Genomic DNA, 13,897 nt, shown 5'->3' on the forward strand with positions numbered 1-13,897 from the left:
AGCAGCATGCGCTTCCACCGTGGAAAATAAAAGCAAAGCACAAGAAAGAAAGCTCGAACCGGAAGGAAAGTAGCCGCCAGTTCAGGAAAGTGATTGCCACCGAAAGATGAAAGGAAGGCATAAGAAAGAGTGGTGCCGCTGAAAAGAGAGAAAAGGCAAACGCACCAAAACGGTCTGCCACCATGGAAAGCGTCAGCGTCACCGGCAAAATGACTGCATCAAAGTAACTCACGTTGTCAGCCCTAAAACTAGCGTCAGAACAGGAGCTAAAGAAATGTTCCAGACATCGGTATCGCGCAAAGCAAAGCGCATAAGTGTGGCCATGCAGCCCCTTCGTAACAATGGTGGCAGCGGTGGGATGTCCCAGTCCTAACAATATGCATCTGTACCAACTCGCCCAGGTTTCCATCCTACTACAGTACTTGTAGCGATGTTTGAAGTTGCACACCGAAGAAAATTGATGTGTGTCAAGCCGCTTTTTTAGTTTAACGACACATTTTTAACGCTTTATTAACACATCGTTGAACCTAAACTATTCGTTCATAAATCAGACTTCAGATCTGCGAGATAGAAAACAGTGAGGAATTCCTCATACACGAATTTAAAACCTTACAACCAGCAGGATCACCACAACCAGATGAAACTTGTAATTGCGCTCAGTATGAGCTACACCGCTCGAGTGCGTGGCCATGCGCACTGCAACGTTGTACAGCGGGGGAGATCATGGCATGTTTCTGAGTTATCGGGGGATTAATCTGAAGAAAACATGGAAAAACTTAAATCTGTGAGAAACGTGCCTTGCGTGCTGTTGCTAATATTTCTTGTTATCATAAACTTCTGATTTCTTCTTGCACTATAATCTTCTTCCGAAGGAATTCATTTACCCTTACCATTTGATATCAACTGTATATATCGCTCGTCCGTTTCGGCGTGCAATCCCAGCATCCTGAATTTGGATCGCGGAGTGCGGACGCGCTTCACGTTGACTTCGTTCAAAGACGGCGACATTCGCCAGCCGCCCGAACCACTGGCATATATTTCACCACCAAGAGTCCCGTGAAAGTGAGCGCCGCACGCAGACCAATTTTGGACTCCATCTGCCCATTTTTCGGGCCCTCACGGCCCCTTTTCGCCTTGAGGCACCGCGTCGCTCGAGCTAGGCCTCACTCCGCTGGGAGCTAGGCCTACTCCGAACGCGACCTCCACGCACACCATCATCATGGAGCTACAAGTGCATTGACCCTCGCGACTTCGATCCGCGGGACTGGGCGCACATCCTCAGCATTCCCGCCCTTACCCAAGAGCGTCCACTACAGCAGAATCGCCCCAGCTCTTCCATGCAAGCCGAGAAGGCAGCCAGCGCTATCACAGCCGGCATGGCCGCCAGGGAGACAGCGTTCAAGGCCCAGACATCAGAGCAGCTGCACGCCGCGCGCGTCGCCGTGCTAAATTCACGCCAGCAGCCGCCTCTACCGACTGCGGATTAGAAGGTGATTTTCCGCTCCCGGGGAGGACTTCAGCCAGCCTTGGTACCGCCACGCCAGCTTCCCGTCGCCATCTTACAAGCTGCCTCTACGCTCCAGGAGCCCACCCGCACCCAGCTACGTGTACACCCTACAAACAACACTTGCACAATGAGCACGCCACATCAAGCAGACGCACTTGGACTCATCCAGACCAGCCGAATTCAATGCCAGCCAACGACTACGCCGTAGCAGCCTACATATCTCCCCCGGACGGCGCAGTGCGAGGCGCGATCTCAAACGCCTACTCGAATGAAACCCCCAAGGAGTTACTGGAGGACCTCATCACCGGCAACCCCCGCGCTCCCATAGTGGATGCTCGACGCATGGGCACCAGTAGATCTATACTGAATACCTTCAGAGAAGGACCGGTCCCTGGCACAATCCTTTATGGAGAGGGGCTTCACCGGTGCACCCCTTACAGAAGCCATATGCACGCTTGTGTTAATTGCCGACAACCAGGCCACAGAGTAGATGTATGCACGCTACCGCGTACGAGTAACTACTGCCCGAGGTGTGGCAAACCCCTACCCAAGGAGCCTAACCTTTCCTGCACTCCCCAATGCATATTATGCGGGGACGCACACATGAAGGGCACGGGAAATTGCAAGACCAGGGAGCGAAGACTCACATCCACCCTTGCACATCCCCAGATCTCTTGCAAGGACGAACCATCCGGAGACACTGTTCGCAAGAACACCACCGCCACTCGCCACACCTCGCGTCCCAGAGGAAAATGTCTGAAGGACCCTCAAAAGCTGTCATGGGCCAACCGAGCCGCTGGAGCCATCTCCCAACAGACCGAGCCACCCCTCCCCCCCCCCTCCAGGAGGGCCCCGCGACAAGAACAGGGCCCGGCGGGAAGAGATGAGTCGCCTATCCTCCCTCATACAAACCCCACAACCACCCCCACCACCAACCCCACCTTCACAACCTGTAGCTCCGACTCACACCCAAACACCCTCACCTACGCAACCGCCCCTCAAAAAGAAACGTACCACAGAACCCCCACCCGTCACACATGAAGACCTTCAAAACATTGACGCAAAATCTGACGCAAAATAGAAGGCTTTAGAAGCTCGGATAGATGCCAAAACCGACTCTTTGCACACAACCGGAGAAGAAAATAGACAGGTTCTCACGCCTAGTTCATACATTCGACGTGAAACTGGCCCACCTAGACACCTGTATACAATACCTAGAGCACATGCAAACCACTATCATGAACCACACTAACCTCCAACCACTGCCCCTCCACCCCTCACCCCCAACCCACCCCTCCGACTCCTCCCATACTGGACCACCAAACGCTCCACTATGGCGGGGCAACAACCTAATTTACCCATCATCCACTGGAATGGCCGCGGCTTCCGGGGCAAGCGCTCGCCTTTCCAACTCATCGTTCCCATCCTCAACCCGCCTTCCCCCCCCCCCCCCCCCCAATCATCTTCCTCCAGAATACGGCCGGTAAGGCCTCCCTTCCTAGTTTCACGTCCTACCACTCAGACGCCACGGACAAACCCAGGGTGTCCACAATTGTACACCGTTCGATCAACCACCAATCACACACCATAACTTTTGAGACACCCTGCGTAATCACGGAAATCATACACAGGACACACACAATGCCCTCCATCTTTATTGCATTATATATGTCACCCCCATCTCACTCGATGTCTTCCCTGGAGACACTACTGCGGGGCCTCCACCGACTCGTAGGCAAGCACCCTCTCCTCATTGGAGGAGACTTCAGCTGCCAGCACACCGACTAGGGTTACCGTTACTGTAGAGGCCATGGCCAGCGCCTCTGGTCCCTAGTACAGGATCTTCTCCACACTACTCACAACAATTTCCACACACTCAGGCGGATCGGAAACAGCATCAGCATGGAGACGAGTCCGGACATGGCGCTCAGCCGCTCCCTTCATGGAATCACTTGGACAAGAACACAACACACACTGGGAAGCGATCACTACATCATTAATATCTCGCTCCCCTTCAAACAACCCCGCCCTACATACCTCACTCACAAGCTGGTGAACTGGTACGCCATCCACGCATCGCTGAAAGACCTCCCAAACACACCTATTACGGACATCGACGAATGAGTATTATCACTTACGACCGATGTCCGTCACAACACCCAACACATCGCAACAACACAAGACACCCCCGTCCTAGACTCTCGCCTTGCCCACCTCTTGGAGGCCTACCGCAGCCTCCTCGAGCACTGGAAACGCAACAAGGTCAACAGAATGCGTAAACAGCGGCTGTCCGCGCTGCAAACGCAGATACAACAACACGTGGAGGAGCTCTGCCGCTATAACTGGGCGCAAGTTTGCGACGGACTGGCCGGCAAACTGTTCAACAAGCGAGCTTGGCAACTCCTCAGACATCTTATAGATCCCACTCAGTGCAAATCCTGTACTCAACACCACGTCATACGCCTCTTACACGCACACAACAGCAACTTGGACGCACTCCTAGACACCTTTCAACGGACATACACCTCACCCGGCACACTTGACCCTATGCCTCCTTGCACAGGCCAGCCTAACCCTAAACTGGACGCCGATATATATCTGAGGCGAACGTCAGAGCGGCCCTCCTGCCCCGCCGCGGTGGCTCAGTGGTTATGGCGCTCGGCTGGTGATCCGAAAGACGCGGGCTCGATCGCAGCCGCGGCGGCGGAATTTCGATGAAGGTGAAATTCTAGAGGCCCGTGTGCTGTGCGATGTCAGTTCACATTAAGGAACCCTAGGTGGTCGAAATTTCCGGAGCCCTTCACTACGGCGTCTCTCATAGCCTGAGCTGCTTTGGGACGTTAAACCGCACCAGAGCGGCCCTCCTGTCTCTCCGCACGGATTCGGCGCATGGTCGTGACAAAAGTTCCAATTCAATGCTCCCCAACCTGGATGACCAATCAGTCACCCATATTACAGACTACTTCAACAAATGCTGGGCGGAGGACGCCCTGCCCCAGTCCTGGCAACACGACAAGGTAATATACATACCAAAACCGAAAAAGCACCTTACATTAGAAAACCTACGCCCAATCTCGCTCTCTTCGTGTCTCGGAAAACTTTTCGAGCACGTGGCGCTAGCGAGGTTGACACTTCACATGGCGGACAACGACCTTTACCCGCGCAGCATGGTGGGCTTCTGCCCCCATCTTTCCCCTCAGGACGCCATGCTGCAGCTCACTCACGACGTCTTCGATTCGGATATTCCGGTCCACACAAAGGCAGTCCTGGCTTTGGATCTCTCCGAAGCCTTTGATCGCGTCGAACATCAGGCCATTATGACTGCCCTCTCCCCCCTGAATATAGGTGCATGGATGTACACCTACTTTCATGCTTTTTTGACGGACCGCGTGGCTGAGGTTCATTTTGGCCCTCTTGCCTCCCCACCTTACACACTTAGGAGCGTCGGCACCCCGCCGGGGTCCGTCATCTGTCCATCATTCAACGCCACCCTCATCCCCTTCGCCCGGAAACTGTCTACCATACCTAATCTGAAACAGACCCTTTATGCGGACGACATCACACTCTGGACCACCTACGGTAGTGATGACGACATAGTGGGCACCTTAGAAAACGCCACCACACTCTCACAAGACCACGTCCAGAGCATAGGACTTTCGTCCTCCCCAGAGACGTCTGAGCTCCTTATTATCTGCCCAACCACCCGCGGATACTCCACTGCACCTATGCACCCCTTGTCATTGAACTGAATGGCTATCCCATCCCGGAAGTGGATACTCTCCGGGTTAATAAACTTTCATCTGATGGAATTCGTGGAACAACTTTGGCTCTACTGCAATCTTACCTGGAAAATAGGCACCAGTGTGTATGCATCAGTAACAAAAGGTCATCTCCCTTACCAATAGTATGTGGCGTACCACAAGGAAGTGTTCTGGGCCCCCTTTTATTTAACACGTATACAAATGATATTGTTAACATTGGCACCTCAGTTTGATTTGTAATCTATGCCGATGATAGTACCCTACTTATTTCTCCGAATAATATCAGCCAACTAGTGTTAACATCTAATGATGTCCTTACTAAACTCTCAGCCTGGACCAAAGCAAATAAAATCAAGGTAAACCCAATTAAATCCAAAGCCATTATATTTCGAGCTTATAATAAAGAGGTTCCTCCCCTATATCCGCTCATTTTCCAAGACCACCACATAGAGATTGTTCATGAGCATAAGGTTATAGGTTTCTCTTCGCATCTTAAATGGGACACTAATATAAACCATATTTCTAAAAAGCTCTCCACTGTTACTGGTGTAATCTCACGCTGTCACACACTGGTCCCCATAAGTGCTAAACTGCAAATTTATTATGCTCTGTTTCTTTCTCGCGTTAACTACTGTACTCTAGTATGGGCAACAACAACTAAAACAAATATGAACAAGCTTCTTGTTCATATATGAACAAGCTTCTTGAGCATGTCGTTGTCCCTGAAGACAACGACATGCTCGTGTCTTTCGACGTCTGCTCACTATTCACCAGCGTTCCGGTCCATCTGGCGGTTGAAGCTTGCAGGCAACGCCTTGAAGATGAAGACTCGTGGCAAGATTGGACCTCTTTCGACGCAGCAGAGCTATGCGAGCTATTGCGCTTCTGTCTCGCTAACACCTCTTTTACGCATAATGGCACCTTTTACCAACAGACTTTCGGCACAGCAGTGGGAGCAGCAATTTCGGTGACAGCGGCGAACATCACGATGGAATTCATTGAAAAGAAAGCCCTAACTACTTTCCAGCCGCGACCAAAAATATTTCTAAGATACTTGGACGACTGTTTCTGTGTCCTGGAGCGCAAGCACATGGCGCTTTTCCTGGACCACCTGAACGCCATTGAACCCTCAATCAAGTTCACTGTTGAAGAGGAAACCGACGGCTGCCTCCCATTTCTGGACACCACGGTAACCCGTACTCCGACTGGCCTTTCATTTAATGTTTACCGCAAACATACGCACTCTGGAAGATACTTACATTTCAGTTATGTGCACCCAGTCGCTCACAAACGGTCTGTGGTTGTCTCCCTCATCAACCGCGCCAGACAAGTCTGCAGTAAAGACGCCAATCTAAAGAGCGAAATGAAAATAGAATCCGATCTGCGAAGAAACGGCTATCCTCTTTCCTTCATCAGGAACACCGAAAGAAGAATGCCAGCGAATCAGCCTGCCTCCGAAGAAATCGAGAGCACAGAAAAACCAAAAGAAAAACGAGCTGCTGTCCCGTACGTAGCGGGAATTAGCGAAGCGCTTGCACGTATTTTCTGCAAGCACGGTGTCAACATCGCGCACGTCCCCGCTGGCAAAGTACGAACAGAACTGGTGAATGTGAAGGACAGGCTCCCTCGTGAAAGGTTTCCAGGCGCAGTGTATGACATTGACTGCGCCGATTGCTCATCAATATATATTGGTGAGACAAAGGACTTCAGGAGACGCCTGAGAGAGCACCAGAACGACGTCCGAAACCAGAAAGTAACATCTAACGCCATCGCCGAGCATGTGCAAGAATCCGGCCACGAGATTAACTGGGATCAAGTAAAGATATTGACAACAGAAAAGAACACATTAGCACGGCAGAATCTTAAGTCGCTTATCATACAGACATCGTCTAACACACTAAACAGGAATGACGGGACTCTACATCCTATCTATGCTAAATCATTAAAAACGCTACTGAGTGCTAAAAAAGGACGGATCCATGCGCCGATTGCTTCATTTTATTTCTTTATTTATTTCCAAATACTGTTAGCCCTTGCGGGCTGTTACAGGGTGGGAATGGTATAGTCAGTCAGTACAACACAGTTCCAGCTCTTTTACAAAAGTTTCAAGTGAACAAGCTTTGTTGAATACGTGTCGGTCAAGGTTATTCCATTCTGTAGTTGTTTTAGGCAGAAACGAAAACTTATACACATCAACTCTCGGCATGTATGACATAACTGAGAAGGGATGGTTAGTACGCGATGACAGTCTTCCGGGTGGTCGCAAGTACAAGGTAGAATCCAGATTGAACATATTGTGACAAAGCTGATAAAAAAAGTTTAGCCTAGCAATTTTTCTGCGAATAGCCAATGTTGGTAACTCTGCTCGTAATAGAAGCTCATAGCTTCATAGCTTGTTCATAGTGAACAAGGGAGCCGTAGCGCTCCCGAAACGTCTTTCCATCTTTATTGGCTTTGGCCAGTGACCAGCAATCCTCATCACCATGATTCCTGACCAGACGGTATGCCGTCAAACCCTCGACTAGAAGCTTCTTGTCTTGCAAAGAAAAATTATTCGTCTCATCGTAAACTTAGAACCAACGTCAAATATGCAACCCATAATAACATCACTTAATATGATCCGTGTGGATAATATTTATGAATATCGCTTGTTACCATTAACTTATTTCAGTTCGGTAGGTATGCGTAATTTCTTGGTAAAACTTGCATCTCTTGAACACCGCACTGCAACTGTAAACACTAGATGCACTAACACATGATCCCTACCACATTTTAGAACAGACTACAAATGACAATCCTTGGCTCATAATCTTCCCATTTTTCTCAACAAATATAAAGACACTGTTGGTTTCAGTCCTAAGCATTTGAGAACCTACTTCGTGCAAATATAATATATCCATACATGTGTTGTTACTTTAAATGTTATACACGCGTTTACAAACTTTCTCCGTTGTTGAGCTTTTCCAATTGATTTTATTACTGATCAAATTTTTTGTTTTGTTTTCATCTCGTGCTACAGTGACGTATGCATTGTTTAACACTTTTAATGAACTTTTGAAATTTGCTGTTTGCTCCTGCTATGCTGTGTACTGGTTTCTTGGGCCTTTGTGAAGCTGTTTGTACAGCTTTTAGCCCAGGCGACCATCCACTTGTTGGAAAATAAATTTGATTTGATTTCTGGGACTCCACATCCAGAGCAATAGCAAAAACACCATAACCCTCAGGAAGCTCAAGCAGGTGACAGGAGCAATATCGCACCTCATCCGCAGGGTATCGGGCCACCACAGAGGCATGAAGGAGCACGACGTATGTCGTCTCATTCGTGCCTTCGTCCTCAGCCGCTTCTTATACACATTTCCCTATCCTCGACTTACCAGACAGGAAACGGCTGCCTTGGATGCCATGCTACTCACTGCACTCAAGATGGCCCTACACCTGCCAGTTAACACTTCCACAGAACGCATTCTACACCTGGGCCTCCACAACACAGATGGGGAGCTTGTGGAAGCCCATCGCCAAGCGCAATACTTGCGACTCACCCAAACATTCACTGGTCGCCACTCTTTTTAATCTTCGTCAACAATTTGCCATCAGGTATTTTATCATCTGTCCGTCTCTTTGCGTATGACTGCGTCATTTATCGCCTCATCAACAATAACAGTGATCAGGAATTATTACAGGATGACCTCAGCCGAATTCAGAAGTGGTGTTCCGACTGGCTAATGCAGCTCAACGTTTCTAAATGTAAGTTCATGCACATCTCACGTAAACGCTCGATTCTTCATTTTTCGTACTCCCTGAACTCCATAGCGCTGTCTCAAACTAATTCATACCGGTACCTCGGCATCGAGATAACAACCAACCTAACCTGGGCTAATCACATCACGAAACTATGTGCTAGTGCCCCCAGATCGCTCGGATTCATCAGGCGATCACTTTCCATGTCCACCACAGCCACCAGACAACTAGCATATGAAACGTACATTCGAACTAAACTAGAGTACGCCTCAACAATATGGAATCCTCACCAAGCCTACTTGATAGATTCACTCGAAGCCATCCAGAATCGGGCAGCACGCTTCATCACCTCACAGTATAAATCTCAGCTCAGCATCACAGCATTGAAATCATCTCTCGGCATCAGGTCATTAGCCTTTCGCATGAAAACTTCAATTGTTTGTCTTTTTCACAAACTGTACTTTAACTTTCCAGCACTTCGAGAAAACCTTCTACGAGCTCCGGTACGATCATCTCGTCGTTTATTTAACTCCTTAAGCAAACAGCGTTTGCACGGCTCCACCAATTATTTCAATAAATCTTTCCTTCCCAGTGCGATAGAAAGCTGGAATAACCTCCCAGAACACATTGTCATTGAGACTAATCCTTCCAGATTCAGACAGCTCCTAATCGACCATCTCAACGACAAATAATTTTTTCCTGCACCCCATGCCAGCTTCCAAGCCCTGAAAACTGACCAGCCTGTTCTACTTCCAAAGTTGTAATTTGTTTTTGTTTATATTTCTGCTACACTCTCTCAATACGTGATTATTTGAATTTGTTACTTCTGTCTTTTTTCGTCTTGTTCTACTTTTTTCTATTCTATATTTTATATTTTCTATATTTTTCTGTATTTCTATATTCCTTCTATATTTATATTCATTCTGTATTTATATTCATGTATGACTGCTGAACACCCCTGTACCACCTCCCCCCTTATGTAATGTCCCTAACGGGACCCTTAAGGGTTAATAAATGATGATGATGATCATGGAGTCTCTAGATATTCGTATCCAAGCGAATGACCCTACCCTCCTCCCCATCTCTCGGCCCCTCCACCGAGAACTTCGCATCAATCCTCTCCCTCGCAACATGCATCCCCAGCATCATGAGTCACGCCGCCGAGCCCTAGCAAAGGCGCTCCACAAATAATACGGCTCCAAATCGGATGCCGTATGGGTGGACGCCGCATGCACGGCTGAGGAAGCGGCGGTGGCCGTTGCCAACTCCTCGCTACAGCCTTTTGCTACTGTCCCCTTCTCCTCGGTCACCTCCTCGGAGGCAGCCGAGGAAGCAGCCATCGCCTAGGCGCTTGCACACACGGAAGCACGCTACATAATATCGGACTCCAAAACCGCGATAGTAAAAATTTCGCTCGCGGGCGAGTTCCCGTCCCTGCGTTCAGCATACTGAGCTCGCCTGCCGCCCACTAGCCTCTCCATGTGGAACTGATATGGGTGCCTGCGCACTCCGGGAATCCCGGTAACCAGGCCGCCAATGCGCTAGCCCCAGGGTCTTTTAACCGGGCGTCGTCAGCCTCCGATTTGGAATTCACGCGGGATCGCATGTCCTCCTTCAGCGATCTAACGCAGGCCTTTCGGGCCGGGCGTCTGCTCTACCCCCCATCCCACTCCTGCCTAGACAACTACCACCAGACGCTCTGGCAACGCCTAAAGACGCGCACCCTCTGTCCCCCTATCTGCCATCCCGGTATCACTCCACTAGCCCTTCCTGTACCCTCTGCCAGCATCCTTCCGCTACCCTTTCCCACATCCTCTTCCTCTGCCCGGCGGACCCTCCCCCGCGGGCCTGGTTCACCTCACCACTTGGGAGGCATGGGAGACCCTGCTGCGCTCCGCGGACCCGGCCAAACAGGGCATCGCAACCAGCCGGGCTGCCGACGTCATGGTCCGCAGGAACATGAACCTTTGAGTGCCATGCTGGGGCCCACAGGTCTGCGAGCCCCAAACTGCTCTGCATACAATAAAGTTTCTGTGATGATGATGACGACTGCAGCAAAGTAACTCATGTTGTCAGCCCTGAAACTAGCGTCAGAATCGGGGCTAAAGCAATGGTCGAGGCATAGCTATCCCGGAAAGCAAAGCGCATAAGTGTGGCCATGCTGCCCATTGATAACAGTGGTGGCAGCGCTGGGATGTCCCGGTCCTAACAATGTGCATCTATAGCATCTCGCCCAAGTTTATATCCTACTACAGTAGCTGTAGCGATTTTTGAGTTGCACACCCAAGAAAATGACTGTGCTTGAAGCTGCTTTTTTACTTTAACGACACATTATTAACGCTTTATTAACACATCGATGAACCTAAACTACACGTTCATAAGGCAGACTTCAAACATGCGAGATAGAAAATAGAGTGAGGAATTCCTAATACAGGAATTTAAGACCTTACAACCAGCATGATCACCACAACCAGAGGAAACTTGTAATTGCGCTCAGTAGGAGCTACACCGCTCGAGTGCGTGGCCATGCGCTGTGCAACGTTGTACAGAGGGGAGGATCATGGTGTGTGTCCGAGTTATCAGAAGAGTTGTCGAAAGAAAACGTGGGAAAGCCTAAACTCTGTGTGAAACGTGCCTTGCATGCTATTGCTAATATTTCTTGTTGTCATATACTCACGATTTCTTCTTGCACTATAAGCTTCTTCCCAAGGAATTCATTTACCCTTACCGTCTGATATGAACTGTACATATCGCTCGTCCTTTTCGGCGTGTAACCCCAGCATCCTAAATTTGAGAAGCTTTCGCCCACGCTCTTAAATCTACAATACACGTCATAATGACGCATGGGTGGTGCCTCACTGTCGTACAGAGTATGGTCGCCAGTTCATTTCGTATCATGCTGCTATTGTTCTAAATATCATTGCGCTTATCGATACCTATCCGCGTCTTGTGCTGTGCTTTCCTCTCTTCGTCCTGCGCGGTTGCAATATGCACTCCACTATCCGGAAATGCTGTGAACAGGAGCAATACAACACTTCCTTAGAGCCAACGTCCGATGATTTTAAGGCGGAAGCCTTTAATGCCTCATCGTTGTAAACAAGAGCTGTCGACAGAAATGTCACGCTTTTCAATTGGTCGAAATGGTCGTGACGTCACAGTACGCGAATTTCAAACGGGGCCAATCGTACTTTGGCTACTAACGACGCAACCAATTAAAGGGATCGTATAGTGATGCTTTTAGTAAGTTTGACTTAGTTTAGTTAATTGCTTACTTAACCAATTAGTCTAATTAACCTTTCTAGTCAGACGAGATAAATAAATAAAACCGTGTAGGAAATTGGCCGAGATTGGGAATCGAACCCCGGTCTCCTGAGTGGTGGTGGTGAAAAACATTTATAATGCAATAAATATTTACAGAGAGGTGATTGGGGTAGGCCCTATTGGCCCTTTCCCCTAACAATACTAGGTGGAGCCCCTATTCCGGGGCCCCATTGGCAAGCAACGCCGCCCGCGTCCGGTGAACCAAGGCCTTTTGGGTCTTTAGGTCCTGACAGCCGAGCAGGGCCGCCTCCCAGTCCTCTCTGGTGGGGTTGGGGTTGGGGGGGATAGATGGGTTTGACTAACACGCCCAAACCATGTGGAAGGTGTCAGCCACCTCCCCACAGAACTGGCACGCGCCATCAAAGGATGTATTGAAATGTTTAAGCACCGCCGGGCACAGTACAGTGTTAGTAAGAATTTTGATGAGGAGGCGCTCGTCAGCGCGATCCAGACCCTTACAAGGGGCCGGGTAGCGCCGGTGCTCCTCCTTGTAGTAATCGCTGATTTGTTTGAATGTAATGGCCGGACTGTCTGATTGGGAGTACCCTTCCAAGGACAGGGAGATAGCCCGGGGAGAGAGTGCGCGGGCGGCCTGATCGGCCTGTTCGTTTCCCTGGAGTCCCTGGTGACCGGGGGCCCAAATCAGGTTGCGTGGAGTTGGATCTCCAGATCGACAGCTATATTCCAGTATGCGCCAGGCAAGCGGGGGAGCCCAGCCCAACTCGTAGTTCCGACAGGCCCCTCGCGAGTCGGTGATGATGTGTTTCGACTTGGGAGTAGTGAGAGCAAGAGCAATGGCAATCTCCTCAGCGTGTGTTGCGCTGTAGGCTTTGAAAGTGAGCCCGTTGACTGTGTTTGTGTTGTGTACGACTGCGGCCCTGTACCACACCCCGTGGTGTGGGCCGGCAACGTCCACGTAATACACATGTTGTTGGTTACCATAGTATCGCGCCAACGCTTCCGCGCGCGCCTGGCGACGACCGCTATGGTCTTCTCTGGACATGTTGCGGGGAAGGGGTCGGACCCGGAGGGCGCGTCTCCAGGGTGCTGGCACTCCCCAGCAGCGTCATGAAGCTGCGCAAGGTGGACTTCATCTGGATCAACCGCACCCAGCAGTCGCTGGAGTGGTTCGTGCGCCTGCTGAGCGACCTGGAAGCCGAGCAGGCCCTCCTCGGGGACGTCCTGGAGCGGTTCCTGGACGTGCAGAAAACAAGACAGTACCAGTCTTGTTTTCTGCGCGAGAAGGTGGGCCTCGATATGTTCTTGTACTCTGTTGTTTATGCCCAGTTTAAGGAATTTCTCCGTCGAAGTGTTGACCGGCAGTCCGAGAGCGCATTTGTATGCTTTTCTAAGAATTGCCTCTAACTGCTCCTTTTCTTGCTCGAGCGGTGTTTGGTAGGGGACGCCGTATAAGATCCTACTGACCACGAGGGCCTGTACTAGCCTACATGTGTCTTCCTCCTTCATACCTCTTCTTCTGTTGGAAATTCTTGCAATCATCCTGGTGATCTGTGCTGTGGTATTTGCTAGCTGTCTGACCGTGTGATCAATACGACGGTTGCTTTGGATC

At 49.9% G+C, this 13,897-nt stretch overlaps 1 protein-coding gene across 1 annotated transcript; it reads left to right on the forward strand.

Annotated features, from left to right (window-relative positions):
• Window positions 1-4,644: 4,644 nt before the first annotated feature.
• Window positions 4,645-5,256, forward strand: LOC149345784 (uncharacterized). Its single transcript, XM_089541200.1, has one exon. The coding sequence runs from the start codon at window positions 4,645-4,647 to the stop codon at window positions 5,254-5,256; it is 612 nt and encodes a 203-aa protein (XP_089397326.1).
• Window positions 5,257-13,897: the final 8,641 nt, after the last annotated feature.

This window comes from Amblyomma mixtum, chromosome 4 (assembly GCF_055824585.1).
Source record: "Amblyomma mixtum isolate Tamu chromosome 4, ASM5582458v1, whole genome shotgun sequence".
Classification (NCBI taxonomy): domain Eukaryota; kingdom Metazoa; phylum Arthropoda; class Arachnida; order Ixodida; family Ixodidae; genus Amblyomma; species Amblyomma mixtum.

Excerpts from the sequence above, each read along its gene's own strand:
- LOC149345784 (XM_089541200.1), top strand. The coding sequence starts at position 4,645 with ATGGCGGACAACGACCTTTACCCGCGCAGCATGGTGGGCTTCTGCCCC.